The 18,273-nt window shown below is 44.9% G+C and overlaps 1 protein-coding gene across 2 annotated transcripts in view; it reads right to left on the bottom strand.

Moving 5' to 3' along the window:
* Window positions 1-18,273, bottom strand: part of fgf14 (fibroblast growth factor 14) — a 301,770-nt gene that overhangs the window by 89,810 nt on the left and 193,687 nt on the right. Inside the window, exon 1 of one of the 2 annotated variants that reach the window (XM_029650921.2) lies at window positions 6,085-7,132. The exons of the other annotated variant lie outside the window; for it this stretch is intronic. Within the exon in view, the coding sequence (XP_029506781.1) occupies window positions 6,085-6,277 (193 nt within the window). The 5' untranslated portion in view covers window positions 6,278-7,132. Of the gene's footprint in view, window positions 1-6,084; window positions 7,133-18,273 lie in introns of those variants that run through there. 2 annotated transcript variants of the gene reach the window in all.

The following is an 18,273-nucleotide window of genomic DNA, read 5'->3' as shown; positions in this document are numbered from 1 at the left end:
GTAGGTACTGCAACCTCAGTCAATTAATTGTGGTTCACGTTTATCAATGGGTTCAAGTAGCGCATGGATATATTTTCCCCATTTTCAGTGATCAGTTTTTCCTGTGCTTTTCGATGTAAATGCCGTTCTGGTAAAGCCACAGCAGTGATTTAACCAGTTTTTTAAACGTCTGAGTGTTTTCTATCCACACAGACTAAGCAAATGCATATACTATATTCCTGGCATGAGTAGCAGGGCGCTGAAATGTTGCGTGATTTTTAACAGAATGTTCAAAAAAGTAGAGGGTCGACTGAAGAGGTTAAAGTGGCTAGTGATACATTTTTTACATCCATTTTTCCATTATTAAAGTGGCTGGAGTTGAGTCAGTAAGTTGGCAGCAGCCACTCAATGTTAGTTAGTGGTGGCTGTTTAACAGTCTGATGGCCTTGAGATAGAAGCTGTTTTTCAGTCTCTCGGTCCCTGCTTTGATGCACCTGTACTGACCTCGCCTTCTGGATGATAGCGGGGTGAACAGGCAGTGGCTCGGGTGGTTGTTGTCCTTGATGATCTTTATGGCCTTCCTGTGACATCGGGTGGTGTAGGTGTCCTGGAGGGCAGTTAGTTTGCCCCCGGTGATGCGTTGTGCAGACCTCACTACCCTCTGGAGAGCCTTATGGTTGTGGGCAGAGCAGTTGCCGTACCAAGCGGTGATAAAGCCCGACAGGATGCTCTCGATTGTGCATCTGTAAAAGTTTGTGAGTGTTTTTGGTGACAAGCCAAATTTCTTCAGCCTCCTGAGGTTAAAGAGGCACTTCTGCGCCTTCTTCACCACGCTGTCTGTGTGGGTGGACCAATTCAGTTTTTCATTGATGTGTACGCCGAGGAACTTAAAACTTACTACCCTCTCCACTACTGTCCTGTCAATATGGACAGGGGTGTGTTACCACACCAGTCAGCTGGTCTGCGCATGCTCTGAGGACGCGGCTTCGGATGCCATCTGGGCCTGCAGCCTTGCGAGGGTTAACACGTTTAAATGTTTTACTCACGTCGGCTGCAGTGAAGGAGAGTCCGCAGGTTTTGGTAGCGGGCCGTGTCAGTGGCACTGTATTGTCCTCAAAGCGAGTTTAGTCTGTCTGGGAGCAAGACATCCTGGTCCGCGACGGGGCTGGTTTTCTATTTGTAATCCATGATTAACTGTAGACCCTGCCACATACCTCTTGTGTCTGAGCCGTTGAATTGTGACTCTACTTTGTCTCTATACTGACGCTTAGCTTGTTTGATTGCCTTGCGGAGGGAATAGCTGCACTGTTTGTATTCGGTCATGTTTCCGGTCACCTTGCCCTGATTAAAAGCAGTGGTTCGCGCTTTCAATTTCACGCGAATGCTGCCATTAATCCACGGTTTGTGCCATTAATCCACGATGCACTTGCTAATAAACTCGCTCACCGAATCAGCATATTCGTCAATGTTGTTGTTTGACGCAATGCGGAACATATCCCAGTCCACGTGGTCGAAGCAATCTTGAAGCGTGGAATCAGATTGGTCGGACCAGCGTTGAACAGACCTGAGCGCGGGAGATTCCTGTTTTAGTCTCGGTCTATAGGCTGGAAACAACTAAATGGAGTCGTGGTCAGCTTTTCCGAAAGGAGGGCGGGGGAGGGGCCTTATATGCGTCGCAGAAGTTAGAATAACAATGATCCAGGGTTTTACCAGCCCTGGTAGCACAATCGATATGCTGATAGAATTTAGGAGGTCTTGTTTTCAGATTAGCCTTGTTAAAATCACCAGCTACAATGAATGCAGCCTCAGGATATGTTGTTTCCAGTTTACATAGAGTCAAATAAAGTTTGTTCAGGGCCATCGATGTGTCTGTTTGGGGGGGAATATATGCGGCTGTGATTATAATTGAAGAGAATTCTCTTGGTAGATAATGCGCTCAACATTTGATTGTGAGGAATTCTAAATCAGGTGAACAGAAGGACTTGAGTTCCTGTATGTTGTTATGATCACACCACGTCTCGTTAATCATAAGGCATACCTCCCCGCCCCTCTTCTTACCAGAAAGATGCTTGTTTCTGTTGGAGCGATGCGTGAAGAAAACAGCTGGCTGTACCGACTCCGATAGCGTGTCTCGAGTGAGCCATGTTTCCGTGAAGCAAAGAAGGTTACAGTCTCTGATGTCTCTCTGGCATGCTACCCTTGCTCGGATTTCATCAACCTTGTTGTCAAGAAACTGGACATTGGCGAGTAGTATGCTCGGGAGCGGTGCGCGATGTGCCCGTCTCCGGAGCCTGACCAGAAGACCGCTTTGTTGTTTTGGTTCGCCGGCTGGGATTCGATCCATTGTCCTGGGTGGTGGGCAAAACAGAGGATCCGCTGTATTTCGATCAATGTTGAGCTGACCCGTGATGTGATGAATTATAAACAGTAATTGCTATTGGCTAATTCATATTATGGTTTCTGTCAGCCGAGAGTTCTCTAAATATGACCGCTTGTGTTACTTCAATCATTCCTCAGTTAGTGCTAGGACTAATGTAGCCTACATTTCACGGTTTCGACGATTGTGTTATGCTGTCGCTACGTCTGTGCATGTCTGAATATTGCATCCCAAAATAAACTGGTCACATACAGGCCGTAACGTTGTAAGGACTGTGTTGGTGCAAAATGTTTGCGTGGAAAAACAGTGTGGCTACCTCAAATGCTGACTGTTGAGTCAATCAAAACTGGACGTTCTAAATAAGCGTTATAACGACACCGGTTTTAGTGTACGCTAAAGGGACCACTGTAGAATGATCACACCTGTTTGTTGTTACGTGTGAAAAGGTTACGTTTTTAAACTGTTTTAGGTGGCCTAAATTGATGGTGATTCACCAGGTAAGTTGATGGGAGACTTGTTGGAGATAGAAGTGAACTATCTGCAATGCTCTGCCCATTTCACCTCACTGATAGTGTATACACCCATGTTGCCCACATCTGGTCCAGGGGGAACCATGACATTCAGTATGTACATGTGGAAGAGGGACTTACTACTACTAAGATACTGAGAAATGCATTAAGAGGACATAAATCCATTGTCTTTCAGATATGCAGACATGGAAGCTGTTATTCAGTTGTTTTTTTGCCAAACAAAATTCAGTAGAATCCTAAGAATCATCAGAAATTCAGATTAAGGACAGTGTTTGTGAAAACATTGCCATAAAAACAATATTATAAAAGGGTGAATATTCAAACGCTTTTTACAAAAAAGGATTACAGCTATACAATCAGTATGTGTGTTGTGGCCAATGCATGAATCCAGGACACATTCGTGTTCACTAGAGCTTGCAACGAAACGTCCAGACAGTCCCTCTCTGTTTTAGTCCAATTTCTTCCATTTGGTGCCTAATGAACACCACCCAGCACTATGCTCCATCCAACAGTGTCAACTGCGCCACAGTAAAGAAAAACCTGGTCTCCTCAATGGAAAACCCACACAGTCTCAGAAAAACGAATCATCTAGGAAAAAGCTCTCCCCTGGAAGCCCTATTTCCAGTGTATCCTCAGCTGTGGAAGCCTTGAAAAAAAGACAACTGCATTGTCCGCTCGTATGATTGGTGGAGCATTCAGCTTTATTTTGCTAGAAATGTCCTTCCAGAGTGGCCGGTATTGAATTAAGCACACCAAACAAGTCATTACTCTTCCTTTAGTCTGTGTGTGTGTTTGTTTCTGTACATGTATGCGTGCCTGCGTCTGTGTGCATGCATGCATGTGTGTGTGAGAGAGAGAGCACTAGAGTGGGCAGCATTTCCTAGCAGCCCCCTGTGAGCTCTGAAAGCTGTGGTGGTGGTTGAAATCACTCGCAAAAAATTGTCCCCAACAACTCTCATGCGAGTGGGAAATTAATGAGATATCTTCCCACTGGGCCAGTAATCACAAATAACGGCTATGATGAAGATGAGTGACAACCAAGGTTGCATCCCAAATAGCACCCTAATTCCCTTTCTAGTGCCAAAAAATTGACAGGGCCCATAAGTAGTGCACAACATAGGGAACAAGGTGCCATTTGGGACGTGGCCCAAGTGTTTGCCATGTGGTCTGACTACAACTCTTATCACTCAGCAACTAGAACAAATCATACATTTCTGAGTAGCTTTCTCCACCACTACATTCAATTCTTATAATGCATTGTCTAACGGCAGAGGACCTGTTTTAGAAAGGCCAAATGCAATGCATCACTTGCCAATACTTATCAGGGCAATGTCACTGTCACACGTGCACACATGAACACACACCCACACAAGCAAATACATACACACACATGCACACACACAAACAGACAGAGGGGCCCTGAGTTGGCAGGTGTGTTGTTGTCAAGGCGTTGTAGGAGTAATTTGTCACGCTGGATAAGCCTGGCATCAGTGTCTTTGACTCTGGAATTTATTAGCGACAGATTGCCCCCGTAGACACCAGTGGCAGGTACCAAGATACACAGCTACGCCACATACCCAAGCCCACAGCGCCTATTATGGTTTTATTAGGCCCCGGCTTCTCTGTTGGCATGATCTAGCATCAAGTCCTGCAACTGTTGGGATCTCTGTCCACAAGCCAGAAGAACTGGGTTATTGGACAGTGCAGGGGGCATCCAGACAGACAGGGACTAGGAATGCAAATATGCTGTCTAGCTGGTCTAACACAGCACTGTTTGTATGAGTTTTTGATTTTTGGATTGGAGGATATAAATGAAAGGCAGTGGCCCACAGGTTCAATACAGTTATGTGAGGAAAGATTAGGTTTGAAAGGCGTAGCCTCTTATCGGGGAACTATTAACCTTTTAGGTCTCACAGCAATGAATTGTATTTGTTGTTCATTCTGGGGATGTGTAAGGCTTTGTTATATGCACAATGCAGTTCATCAGTTCAGCAGTGTGCATGTAGGAGCTTCAAAGCGGACACGCCAATTCAAGCAAGACTTGGTGATAGCTCCGTTTTAAAGCAGGGATCATCAACTAGATTCAGCCACAGGATGATTTTTTTTCTTGAGCGGATGGTATGAGGGTGCGGAACATACTGACAAATCATTTGTAAATTGCAAATTGACCACAAGAAGCCCAAAGAGATATAATATTTCAAACGTTGCTTACATTTGTATACGATCACGTCTCTCTATTATGCTCGGGAACACTTCGGAACAGATTTTCCAAAATAAAAATGTCCTGGTGTTTTTACAGTCTTTTATGTCCAACAATGTTTTAGTTTTGTTCAGCTCAGAAATTTGGCCCGCGGGCCACAAGTTGGGGAACCCTGTTCTAAAGCATCACGCACAGCTCGTCTGTTGCCTGTCATCTACCTGAGATTGCATGTAGGCTAAATCAGGGGTAGATTTCTTTTTTTCTCCCCTTCTCTCCTTCCGGCCTGTGAGGGACCAACAAACAGACCGCTATAGTCAACCATAAGAACCATGAGATTGGCCGCCACAAGCTACAGCAGGGATCATCAACTTCAGCCGCATGACGGGGCTGGAACGTAATTACAAATCATTTGTAGACTGCAAATTGACCGCAAGAAGCCTAAACAGATATAATATTTGACTAAAACTTAATCATTTCAAACTTAGCTTAGATTTGTATACAATCACATATATCTCTATTATGCTTGGGAACACTTGGGAACAGATGTACACATTTAAAATCATTTGTGGTGGATTTCCTGGTGTTTTTACAGTCTTTTATGCCCAACAATTAAGAATTTAAGTATATCTATTTTTTGCTCAGAAAACTTGTGTGGGGGGGGGGTTCAAATGACATCACCTGCAGGGCAAGTCGCACACAGGAAGCCAGTTGGGGAACCCTGGACTATAGCCTACCACGTGTGTTTTCTCCCTTCATTCAACATTTACAGATGATGGGATAGTCAGTGCAAATATGATACTGCAATGGTTTATCTCTGAGTTTAGTGAATTAATGATATTAAATGAATGTTCATGCACACATTGGTTTGCCTACTTCCCAATGAGGGGTTACCCAAAATGAATGATGTGTATAAAAAGGTTGACTTTACAGCACAATGCGTTACCCACATAAGTCACAAAAGACACCTCACAAACACGGGGACACACAACTTCTCACACCTTGTCTCCGTAGTCTCCTCTTCTTCAGGCCGAAGATACGCACTTTGGAGAAGATGTCGACCAGGTTGCCATTGCAGAGCCCCTTGTTCTTACTGGGGCTCTTCCTCCGCCTGTTTGGGGGTGGTCGGTCTACATGCTGCTCCCGTGCCTCCCTCTTCTTCCGGATCAGACCGCTGGCAATAGCGGCTGCCATGGCTCAATGTCTCACTGCTGCTCAGGTCCGGTCCGCACTCCGTCCGCACACGGAGCACAGACCACATAAACAACCGCCTCTAGTTGCTCGCAGCACGGTCACAGTCCCATATTGGCGGCTAGACGGTCCGTGGTGTAGAATCCGGTATATTTAAATAGTAGTCTACTTTTTGATAACTGCCTTTAGTGTACAGACACTACATTTTAGTGCTTATGAAACATTGCGTTATCATTAATTGTACTGGTTGGTGAGAATCATGAAACTGTTGTCATAAAATTATTTCATTCCATATTTTCATCAGGAGTCTAGCTGGTGAAATTGCTTGGCAAAAACTCACCCCAAACGAGATTGCTCAACAGTCATATCTGCGTATTAATTTTCGATTTATTGGGTGACATTTTCACTTCCATCCCCTGCTAAATGTCCAGTGTAGCCTCCCCTTCCCACACTCCTTTCTCTTCTTCTCCTTTTGTCTTCCTTCCCTCCTCTCGTCCTGGAGACCGGTGCAGGATTCAGAACTCAGCACGCTGGACAGCGGTGGCCACGCTGTGTTGAGTGTGTGTGCGCGCGTGTGTTCCGCCAGCCAGCCGTCCAAACAAACAAACAAACGCGCTTTTCTGGGTGATTATCACCGTCGGACGATGGGCACTCACTCGCCAGGGTACAGCTTAGTATAACACGACGTTTACGCAGAAATATTAGCCAAGCTGACCATTCAATACGCAACACTGCTCCTGAAATGGTCATTCATCTTGGAGAGTCAAATATTAACCAATACATGTCAGTACGATAAATACGACATCAAAGTAATACGTAAATATCAAACGTGGCTCTATCTAGGCCTATTGAATAGCAATATAGGCTATACCTATCCGACCGCATGGCTGCATGATGCGTTTTCACGTCTTCTCTTTGTATAGTCCACTTCTCTTCACATCTGAGCTGTCATTGTAGATTGGTATTGTGGTCCAAGAGAAACACACACACAACATGGGCGATTGTACACCGATTGGAGAGAGAAGAAAATGTAGGCTAACCTAAGCTTAACCGGGTCCTGTGCGGATGACGTCTGGGCGGTGTGACAACTGCATACAAATAGATAAACTTACGCTGCCGGATGCGGAGGAGACAATACGGCTGTGGGGAATTTCATATTAAACCCACCGTTCGTTGGAGAGACAGCAATCAGGTGCGTAATCGAAAAGACAGGATAGGAGACCCCGCATGGAAACACATAGGCTATCTATAGGCACCATTGCACACGCACACCTCTCCCGCGCAAAAGCGCATTTGGCGTCAATCCCGCGCTATAAGAAAAACGATGAAGGGTGACTCTTGTTTCCGTCTTTAGATCAACCCATCTTCCACATCAACAAGTCTTAGCCACTCACCCTCTCATTTGCACTTGCCTCGGAGAGGAAAGAGGAGAATACCCTCCCTCCCTCTCGTTCGACCTCAAGTCCCTCACTCCAGGCGTTGCTATGAGCCGGTAGTGAGATTTGACACATAAAGGCGGCTTCAGCTGTGCAAAACTGACGCCCGGCTCCGAACAGGCTCGCAACTAAATTGCAATGGGCATTGAAAAGGCTCGTTACAAATATGGCTGAAAACACATGTATTTGTATATGTTTTAATGTGTATGGGACCGTCCACAATTGCATGTATCAATGTAGGCATTTATTGCCCGGTAGTATACGTATGACCCTGGTCAGGTTGCCTATTGGAAAAGAGTAAACCGTGCATCAAAATGTAGGCTTTTGAACTCCTCGCTAATCAAATGAAATAAAAGTGTGTGCTTCAAGTGCTTAAGCAGAAGGAATAGTGTAACTGCAAAAACATAGTGCGGCAGGTAGCCTAGCGGTTAAGTGCGTTGGGCCATTAACCGAAAGGTTCAAATCCCCGAGCTGACTAGTTGAAAAATATTCGAAGTGTCCTTGAGCATGGCACTTAACCCTACAAATCGGTCATGTAAGTCGCTCTGGGTAAGAGCATCGGCTAAATGACTAAAATGTCAATAAAACCTGCAACTCGAGCGGGCTAACATGCATGACTATCGCCATTTAATCTCACAATAATATCACTCTATCTCTCAATCACTTTCGGGCTCATTCATTTCAGCGCCTCGTTCCTTTGCCACACACTCTCACACACACACACACACACACACACACACACACACACACACACACACACACACACACACACACACACACACACACACACACACACACACTGGTTGAATCAACGTTGTTTCCACGTCATGTCAATGAAATTACGTTGAACCAACGTGGAATAGACTTCTATGCCCAGTTTGAGGGCGCACAGTGCTAATTCCTGGATAAATCGTAGAGCAAACCATAGGCTACACAAAAAACATTGACATATTCAGCAGAGACACTTCAGAAACTTCAACATATGCTGGATTGGTGGTTCCAATACTACAAAACAACACCATAAATCATTAGATATTTCTCTGTTAGATGGATATCATTTCCAGAGACAACATTCACAGATATAAATTAAAAAGCAAGAGAGCCATCTGCCGTTTGTCGCCGCAATTAATTAAACAAGTGAGAACATTTGGGGACAGTGGTATCACCGGGCTCTAGGCTACACTCTCTTTCCCCACACAATGGAGCAACCACTTGTTGATGTCAAGGCATACCGGGCTGAGATGCATTGCCAAATGGCCGGGCCAGGGCTGGATTCGCAAGCATCCCTTTTTCATGTTGCACCTGGAAACTAGGGAGCCGGTCAGAGAAATTAATCAGCGATATTAATGTTTTTTTTATTTTTATCACTGCGTCATTTTAGGGCCTACTAATGAATGTTTTAGCCAGGGGTAGATATTCTGGATGATTAAAGAGGGAGGGGGCATGCCGCATGCAATCTCTATTTATATTCAGAGGGAAAACCATCTAACCTTATTAAATCAAATGTACAGCGGGGTTCGAAATTATTGACACCCATGATAAAGATCCACAATAATGAGTGAATAAAATACATAATTCAAATACTGGGCTATGTTGTATTTGGTCCCATATTCCTTGCACGCAATGACTTATTCCACATTTTGTTGCAGTACAGCCTGAATTCAAAATGGATTAAATCTATTTTTTTGTCTCTCACCCATCTACACACAATACCCCAAATTGATTGAAAATTAAATACAGAAATATCTCATTTACATAGGTATTCACACCCACATAGCCGCTGGATGTAGGGGTGCTTAGGGTGCTGCAACACCCCCTGAAAAATCAGAATTAAAAAAACAATGTTAATATATACAACAACAAAAAACAACTGAAAAAAAAGTAGTGCACTGGGCATTTACTAGTCCTTTATTGGTGGACCGATATAACCCCATGTTGCGTGGCCATGTTTTTATGTTTTACTTTATTTAATTCAAAACTGTAACTAGGCCACTCAGGAACATTCAATGTCATCTTGGTAAGCAACTCCAGTGTATATTTGGCCATGTGTCTAGGTTTATTTTCCTGCTGAAACGTTAATTCATTTCCAAGTGTCTGGTGGAAAGTAGACTTACGCAGGTTTTCCTCAAGGATTTTGCCTGGGCTTAGCTCCATACTGTTTCTTTTCATCAAATTACAAACATACCCATAACATGATGCAGCCACCACTATGCTTGAAAATATGGAGTGGTACTCAGTAATGTGTTGTTTTGGATTTGCCCCAAACATGGCACTTTCTATTCAGGACAATATTTAATTGCTTTGCCACATTTTGTGCAGAATTACTTTGTTGCAAACAAGATGCATGCTTTGGATTCGGTTTTTCTTCTAAAACATGCATCCTTATTCTGCTCAGGCTTCCTTCTTTTCACTCTGTCAATTAGGTTAGTATTGTGGCGTAACTACAATGTTGGTGATTCATCCTCAGATTTCTTCTATCACAGCCATTAAACTCTGTAACTGTTTTAAAGTCACCGTTGGCCTCATGGTAAAATCCCTGAGCATTTTCCTTCCTCTCCGGCAACTTAGTTAGGAAGGACACCTGTATCTTTGTAGTGACTAGGCGTATTGATACACCATCCATAGTGTAATTAATAACTTCACCATGCTCAAATGGATATTCAATGTCTGCTTTTTTAATTTTTACCCATCTACCAATACGCGCCCTTCTTTGCGAGGCATTCGAAAACTCTCTGGTCTTTGTGGTTGAATCTGTGTTTGAAATTCACTGCTTGACTGAGGGACCTTACAGATAATTTTATGAATGAGGTACAGAGATGAGGTAGTCATTCAAAAAAGTCCATTCAACTTATTATTTGATTTGTTAAGCACATTTTTACTCTTGAACTTATTTATGCTTGCAATAAAATGGTTGAATACTTATACGACATTCCAGCTTTTCGTTTTTAATTCATTTATAAACATTTCTAAAAACATAATTCCACTTTCACATTATGGGGTATTGTGTGTAGGCCAGTGACATGAAGTCTCAATTTAATATATTTTCAATTATAGCTCTAACACAAAACCAAACAAGTCAAGGGGTGAACATACTTTCTGAAGGCACTGTACATCAGGCTTATGACTCTACAAACTTGTTAGATGCATTTACATTTTGTTTTGGTTGTGTTTCAGATTATTTTGTGCCCAATAGAAATTAATGGTATATTATGTATGAATGGGAAACATATTGTTTGTGACTCCAAAGTGATTCCAAAATGAAACAATATATTATTTACCATTCATTTCTATTGGGCACAAAAGTATCTGAAACACAACCGAAACGAACAGCAAATGCATCCGACCAGTTTGTAGAGTCACAAGCTTGATGTAGTCATTGCGTGCTAGGAATATGGGACTAAACGTGTCTTCGCACGTAAATGCTCCTCGGATAGATTGCGCTCAGATGCCGCAGCAGAGACATGCACAGTTGGAGACAATGCAGTTTATGTTGCAGCCAGCAGCGGACACTGTCAGCCCAACAATGACTCTACACGTAGGTACAGACACAGTACACCACCGGCACAGTGCAGTAGCAGTGAGATATGGACAGAGACTGTATGACATGATAGTCTGGCTATAATGTATTACCTGCACTGTAAATCAATGCAATTTGATCAAATGTTTACTAGAACATGTCAGGACTATGTTTGCCTTATGTGGAGACAGTCTTTCAAAAATGTTCTTGCACAACGAATGAATTGCTATTTCTGTATGAGGCTGCAGTCTTTACCCAATGCCATCATTACATGGCAACATGAACAGATAAATGATCCAATTGCAAATCATATTTGCTGCACTGTTATTTCCCACAGTCAATACATGGACATAATATCAAATCAGCCTCATCCCCGAAGCGAGGAGAATTACATGACAAAACAATATGTATCCAACTGCTTGCTGAGAGGAACACATTACATATGAGAGATTACAGTAGCATGTTCAATGAACTACAAAACATACCCATAAAAACTATTGCTACAGCAATAGAAATATTACAATGAGCATGATGCTGCAGTATGTTGTGTCCTCATCTGCAACCTGTACAGCATGCAGCCAATGCTCTACTGCTCAGTCTCTAGCAGGGCTGAAGCATATAGGGAGTATATAGGGGACGCAGACTGGATTAGACTACTGCTTTACCAGAAATATGCCACTGGGGGAGTAGTGCTGAGAGATCAGTGATTTTTTAGGTTGATTTGATGGTAAAAAAAATATTCATGGCTTTCGATGTCGGTTTCTATTCTTTGGGTTGAATGTTGTATCAGAATAAAACCATTTTAAAAAGTCCCATGATGGTAGTGTCTGCCCATTTATGCTTATCACTTATTAACAATCATTTATTCACATTATTTTCATGAAATATTTCAGTTGTTGTGTATATTACATTTGTTTTATTTGATGACTACTATTTCATTCCAAGTCATCATCTCATCTCTATAGAGCTGCTACATATGCTGTCTGACAAAAGCACTATTTTGTAGTTCTTCAAAATGAATAAGGCATACTTCGATGACTGCTGAATACCAACTATCAATCACTTCGAACATGTATTTTCAGATAGAGATACCTCGCGAAGCAACAGCTGCGCTCTATACTGAGCATACAAAACATTAGGAACACCTGCTCTTTCCATTACATAAATTGACCAGGTGAATCCAGGTGTAAACTATGATCCCTTATTGATGTCACTTGTTAAATCCACTTCAATCAGTGTAGATGAAGGGGAGGAGACAGGTCAAAGAAGGAATTTTAAGCCTTGAGACAATTTAGACAAGGATTGTGTATGTGTGCCATTCAGAGGGTGTATGGGCAAGACAAAAGTTTTAAGTGCCTTTGAACGAGGTATGATTGTAGGTGCCGGTTTGCTTCCAGAACTGCAACGCTGCTGTGTTTTTCACGCTCAACAGTTTCCCGTGTGTATCAAGAATGGTTCACCAGCCAAAGGACATCCAGCCAACAAGGCACAACTGTGAGAAGTATTAGAGTCAACATGGGCCAGCATCCCTGTGGAATGCTTTCGATACCTTATAGAGTCCATGCCCTGATGAATTGAGTCTACTCAGTGTATATCCCCTCACGAGCACACATTCTTCTGACTCTTCCATAGCAGGCATAAAATAAACAGAGACCAGACAAGTAGCTGCGCAATGGATTATGGTCATTGTAGTTAGTTGCCACATTTTATGCTCTAAACTATGTAGAACATTGGCCTGTTGAAAACTGCAACTCTCTACTACATCACACAGTTCAGGCTGGATCTGATTTATCTCTAGAGAAACTACAACTCCCTACTACATCACACAGTTCAGTCTCAGTCTGATTTATCTCTAGAGAAACTACAACTCTCTACTACATCACACAGTTCAGTCTGGGTCTGATTTATCTCTAGAGAAACTACAACTCTCTACTACATCACATAGTTCAGTCTGGGTCTGATTTATCTCTAGAGAAACTACAACATCACACAGTTCAGGCTGGATCTGATTTAGAGAAACTCTGCAGTGTGTGCATTAAGCTCTCAGAAAAACCCGAAACAAAATGGGATTCAAATGATTGAAACAACGTAAGTCAATAAGTTGTTTAAAAAACAGAAAATAACCAATATTTTAGTTAATCATTCAGCACTACTCAGGAGTCGACACAGCATGTGGGGATAGATAAGCCTTTCCTTCACCGAGTGGAGACATAAACGTATCTAAAACATACATGTAGAGAGTCTCCACAGCAGTCTGAATCCATACAATATCTATGTTGAATATGTCTATGCCATGGTGAAAGATAAGCTTGGGTAGGATTCTGAACAGGAAATTCAAAATGAAATGAAGCTGCATAGCATGTGAGCTACCTTCAGCTAGTGCTAGCCAATAAAAAAATTGAGCATACCTGCATGTCTAAACCAGATTAGCATAGTACATTCAGATACTGATGAGGATTCTGCTGCAAAACCAACCCTCCACTCCCATTGAGGTAAGAAAGTACCAGTAAATTTGACATTTTGATATTACACACAGAAACCTTGTTATAAGACATTATAAAAGCTCATACATGCTCATAACAAGTCATAAAGCATTATACCTGAATGCTTTAAGTAAATATTTACCAAGCGTTTTCTACTCCTTCTGCTGTTCTATTCGTTACTGTCCTGTAGATAGAAAGTTGAGCACATACCTACATGTCTTTTCCTTCGGAAAGTGTGGGACTCCATGGCCAACCCATTCCAACCCCTAGCAGGCTAAGAGCCCTTCTTTACTGCATGGGATCTGACCTGGAATGATTTCTGCCCCATTTATACAGCTTATACTAGGAGATAACGTTGTTAGTGTGAACTGACAGTCCGCCCCAAACTGTTCAAATTAATTTGTCACTTATGCGCTCTTTAAGGTGGGGAAATAAGGAAGAAGGGTAAAGTTTGTTTTCTGTTTAAAACTGATGTATTGCAAAATACCGACTGAAACTACAGTGGGACTGTCATACTCAACTACACTGTATGGCTGAAGTTTCAAAATCCAATCAAATTGACATCAGACACTACTAGGGTACCCAAATCAACTGTGACAACACATAATTGCTAAATCGACAGACTTTCTAAACGTGATGAGAATTGCCCAAAAAAGAAACATCAGAAATAGCAGAGTTGGTGTTGTTAGTATACTAAAACCTGTTACCACCACTGTGGATGTGAGTATCAACCCCCCCTCCTCCACCTCCCCACGGGAAGAACAATGCACACATTGGGATCTAAGATGCAGGGACGAAAACAAAGAGCCAGACAAGAGGAAGACTATAAAGCTAACTGATCCATTAGGGCTGGATTCACTTATCAAATCTCCTTCCTCGGAATTACATTAGTGCTTACGACATGTCCTGCGGCAGAGGAACAGAAAATGTCAGCGGATGGGACTTCAATAAACAAGGCTGTAGATTATTCCTATTAATTTGAGTCGCTCCGGGGGCCTCTCTTCGAGTCCCCTCCCTGATGGGGTAAATTGTAAATTGGGAGTCAGAACATTTTCAGGGTTGAGACTGAGATGAGAAAAATGGGAAATGATTTTGCTGAGCAGAGAATTAAGTCATTTCGTTCCCTTCTTTCTATCGCTCTTTGCTAAACTGTAGAGTTTAATCTGAGTCTTGAGTCCATCCAGTGAGGCAATCAGATGCAGGGCCTTTAAAAATAACTGGCTTAGTCAGCAAAACATGGCCGTTTGTGTGTTTGTGTCCACTTGTGCCCCCGCGTGTGTGTGTGGATGTGTACCTCCTTGCGTGCCCGCATCTGTGTGTGGATGTGTACCTCCTTGCGTGCCCGCATCTGTGTGTGGATGTGTACCTCCTTGCGTGCCCGCATCTGTGTGTGGATGTGTACCTCCTTGCGTGCCCGCATCTGTGTGTGGATGTGTACCTCCTTGCGTGCCCGCATCTGTGTGTGGATGTGTACCTCCTTGTGTGCCCGCATCCGTGTGTGGATGTGTACCTCCTTGCGTGCCCGCATCTGTGTGTGGATGTGTACCTCCTTGTGTGCCCACATCCGTGTGTGGATGTGTACCTCCTTGTGTGCCCGCATGTGTGTGTGTTTTGTTTGAGAAGTCTAATACTCTAAGCTAATCAGGCATTCTAGATGTGGGGGGTTGTACACAGGCAACTTATGAAGAAAATGAAAATGGAGCAAGCACCTTAAATGGTGCTTAAATTGAGTAAATTAGTGTATGTGAATGAGGTACTAGGAGGTACTGCATTTTATTCCGTGAGTCCATATTAGTGTTTCATATTGCTGTGTGCAAAATGACATAGAGACTACTTCACCTTCAAAACACAATCTAATCGATATAATGGAATGGACTAATTATACAGCAATAATACAAATGAGATTGTGGGTGAAAAGTTCTGCGACAATTGATTGCGTTGAAAAAGGAGACCCATATATTAGCCCTAAACTTCAATTCAGAGCCCAATCAAATCACCATCAATTATACAAGAATGCATTTTTGTTGTTGTTTTACAATTGATAATTGAAAAGATTATAACACCTATTTCATTTCCATGGAAATGGGCAATAAAATGATCAAAGCGTATCGTACATAATAGCAAGCTCTACAATGTTGCAAAACATTGGAAACGTGAAGAAATGATCTTCTATTGGGCGTCTGTCCGCGGTGGTGGCTCTGGTGCGGGACGCGGACCCCACTTCACCATTGTCTTAGTCCGCCTCATTGTCCGCCTCCGTGGCTCTCTAACCATGGCAACCCCTCTCAATGACCCCACTGGACAGAAGGGCAGCTCGGGACAGAGGGGCAGCTCGGGACAGAGGGGCAGCTCGGGACAGAGGGGCGGCTGCTCGGGACAGAGGGGCGGCTGCTCGGGACTGAGGGGCGGCAGCTCGGGACTGAGGGGCTCTGGCGCCTCTGGGCTGAGGGGCTCTGGCGCTTCTGGGCTGAGGGGCTCTGGCGCCTCTGGGCTGAGGGGCTCTGGCGCCTCTGGGCTGACTGGCGGCACTGGCGACCCCTGGCTGACTGGCGGCCCCTGGCTGACTGGCGGCACTGGCGGCCCCTGGCTGACTGGCGGCACTGGCGGCCCTTGGCTGACTGACGGCACTGGCGGCCCCTGGCTGACTGGCGGCCCCTGGCAGACTGGAGGCACTGGCGGCCCCTGGCTGACTGGTGGCCCGTGGCTGACTGGCGGCACTGGCGGCCCCTGGCTGACTGGCGGCACTGGCGGCCCCTGGCAGACTGGTGGCACTGGCGGCTCCTGGCAGACTGGCGGCACTGGTGGCTCCTGGCAGACTGGCGGCACTGGCGGCTCCTGGCAGACGGGTGGCTCAGATGGCGCTGGGCAGACGGGTGGCTCAGGCGGCGCTGGGCAGACGGGTGGCTCAGGCGGCGCTGGGCAGACGGGTGGCTCAGATGGAGCTGGGCAGACGGGAGGCTCCGGCAACGCTGGACTAAGGAGCTCTGGCGCCTCTGGAATGAGGGGCACTTGCGGCTCTGGAATGAGGGGCGGGAGCTCTGGTAGCGCCGAACAGGCGGGAGACTCCGGCTGCGCTGGAGAGGAGGAAGGCTCCGGCAGCGTTGGACAGGCGGGAGACTCCGGCAGCGCTGGAGAGGAGGAAAGCTCCGGCAGCGCTGAACAGGCAGGAGACTCCGACAGCACTGGAGAGGAGGAAGGCTCTGACAGCGCTGAACAGGCGAGGCGCACTGTAGGCCTGATGCATGGTGCTGGCACTGGTGGTACTGGGCCGAGGACACGCACAGGAAGCCTGGTGCGGGGAGCTGCCACCGGAGGACTGGTGTGTGGATGTGGCACAGGATGGACCGGACCGTGAAGGTGTACTGGAGATCTTGAGAGCAGGGCTGGCACAGGACGTGCACGGCTAGGGAGGTGCACAGGAGCCTGGTGCGTGAGGCTGGCACCATCTTCACCAGCCGACTAGCACGCACCTCAGGACGAGTATGGAGAGCTGACCCAGGTGTCATCAAATCCCCGACACGCTCCGTCGGGCGAAATCCGTGTCTCATGCACCAACACAGCAACTCCCTCATATCTCTCTCCTCCAATTTCCCCATGAACTCCTTCACAGTCTCTGCTTCGCTCACCTCCAACACCGGCTCTGGTTCTGAGCTCCTCCTTGGCTCCTCACGATAAACGGGGGGAGTTGGCTCAGGTCTGACTCCTGCCTCTGCCACACTCCCCCTGTGCCTCCCCCCAAGAAATGTTTGGGGCTGACTCTCTGGCTTCCGTCCGCGCCGCCGTGCTTGCTTCGCCAACCTCATTCTCCTGTAACCTTCCGCGCACTGCTCCATCGAATCCCAGGCGGGCTCCGGCACTCTCCCTGGGTCGACCGCCCACCTGTCTATTTCCTCCCAAGTAGTATAGTCCATATTCTTGCCGTCCAAACCGTCCTCCCATGTCCATTCCTCTTTTCGCTGCTGTTGCCCGTTACCACGCCGCTTGGTCCTGTTGTGGTGGGTGATTCTGTAACGGTTTTCTTCTTGTGAAGTAGAGGCGGACCAAAATGCAGCGTGGTTTCTTTGATTCATGTTTAATAACAAAAAGATAAACACGAACACTAAAAAAACTATAAACGTGGAAAACCAAAAACAGCCCTATCTGGTGCAAAACACAGAGACAGGAACAATCACCCACAAAACCAAACACAAAACAGGCTACCTAAATATGATTCTCAATCAGAGACAACTAATGACACCTGCCTCTGATTGAGAACCATACTAGGCCGAAACATAGAAATACCCAAAACCTAGAAAAACAAACATAGACTGCCCAACCAACTCACGCCCTGACCATACTAAATAAATACAAAACAAAGGAAATAAAGGTCAGAACGTGACACATATTACTGTTACTATACATCCCATCTGGACAAACAGGTACAAATGAACAAGGTGATGGCATCTCCCAAAAAGACTGCAACAACAAGAATTATTTCAAGGCACAAATGCGATTGAGTTTTTCGACCTCAATCAGTCTTTATCAAAGCTAGCCTACAAATATCATTCTAATCATCCGCCATAC

The sequence above is a fragment of the Oncorhynchus nerka genome, linkage group LG1, assembly GCF_034236695.1.
Source record: "Oncorhynchus nerka isolate Pitt River linkage group LG1, Oner_Uvic_2.0, whole genome shotgun sequence".
Taxonomy (NCBI): Eukaryota; Metazoa; Chordata; class Actinopteri; order Salmoniformes; family Salmonidae; genus Oncorhynchus; species Oncorhynchus nerka.
Note: the sequence above shows the minus strand (reverse complement) of the source record. Positions and strands in the feature narration are given on the sequence as shown.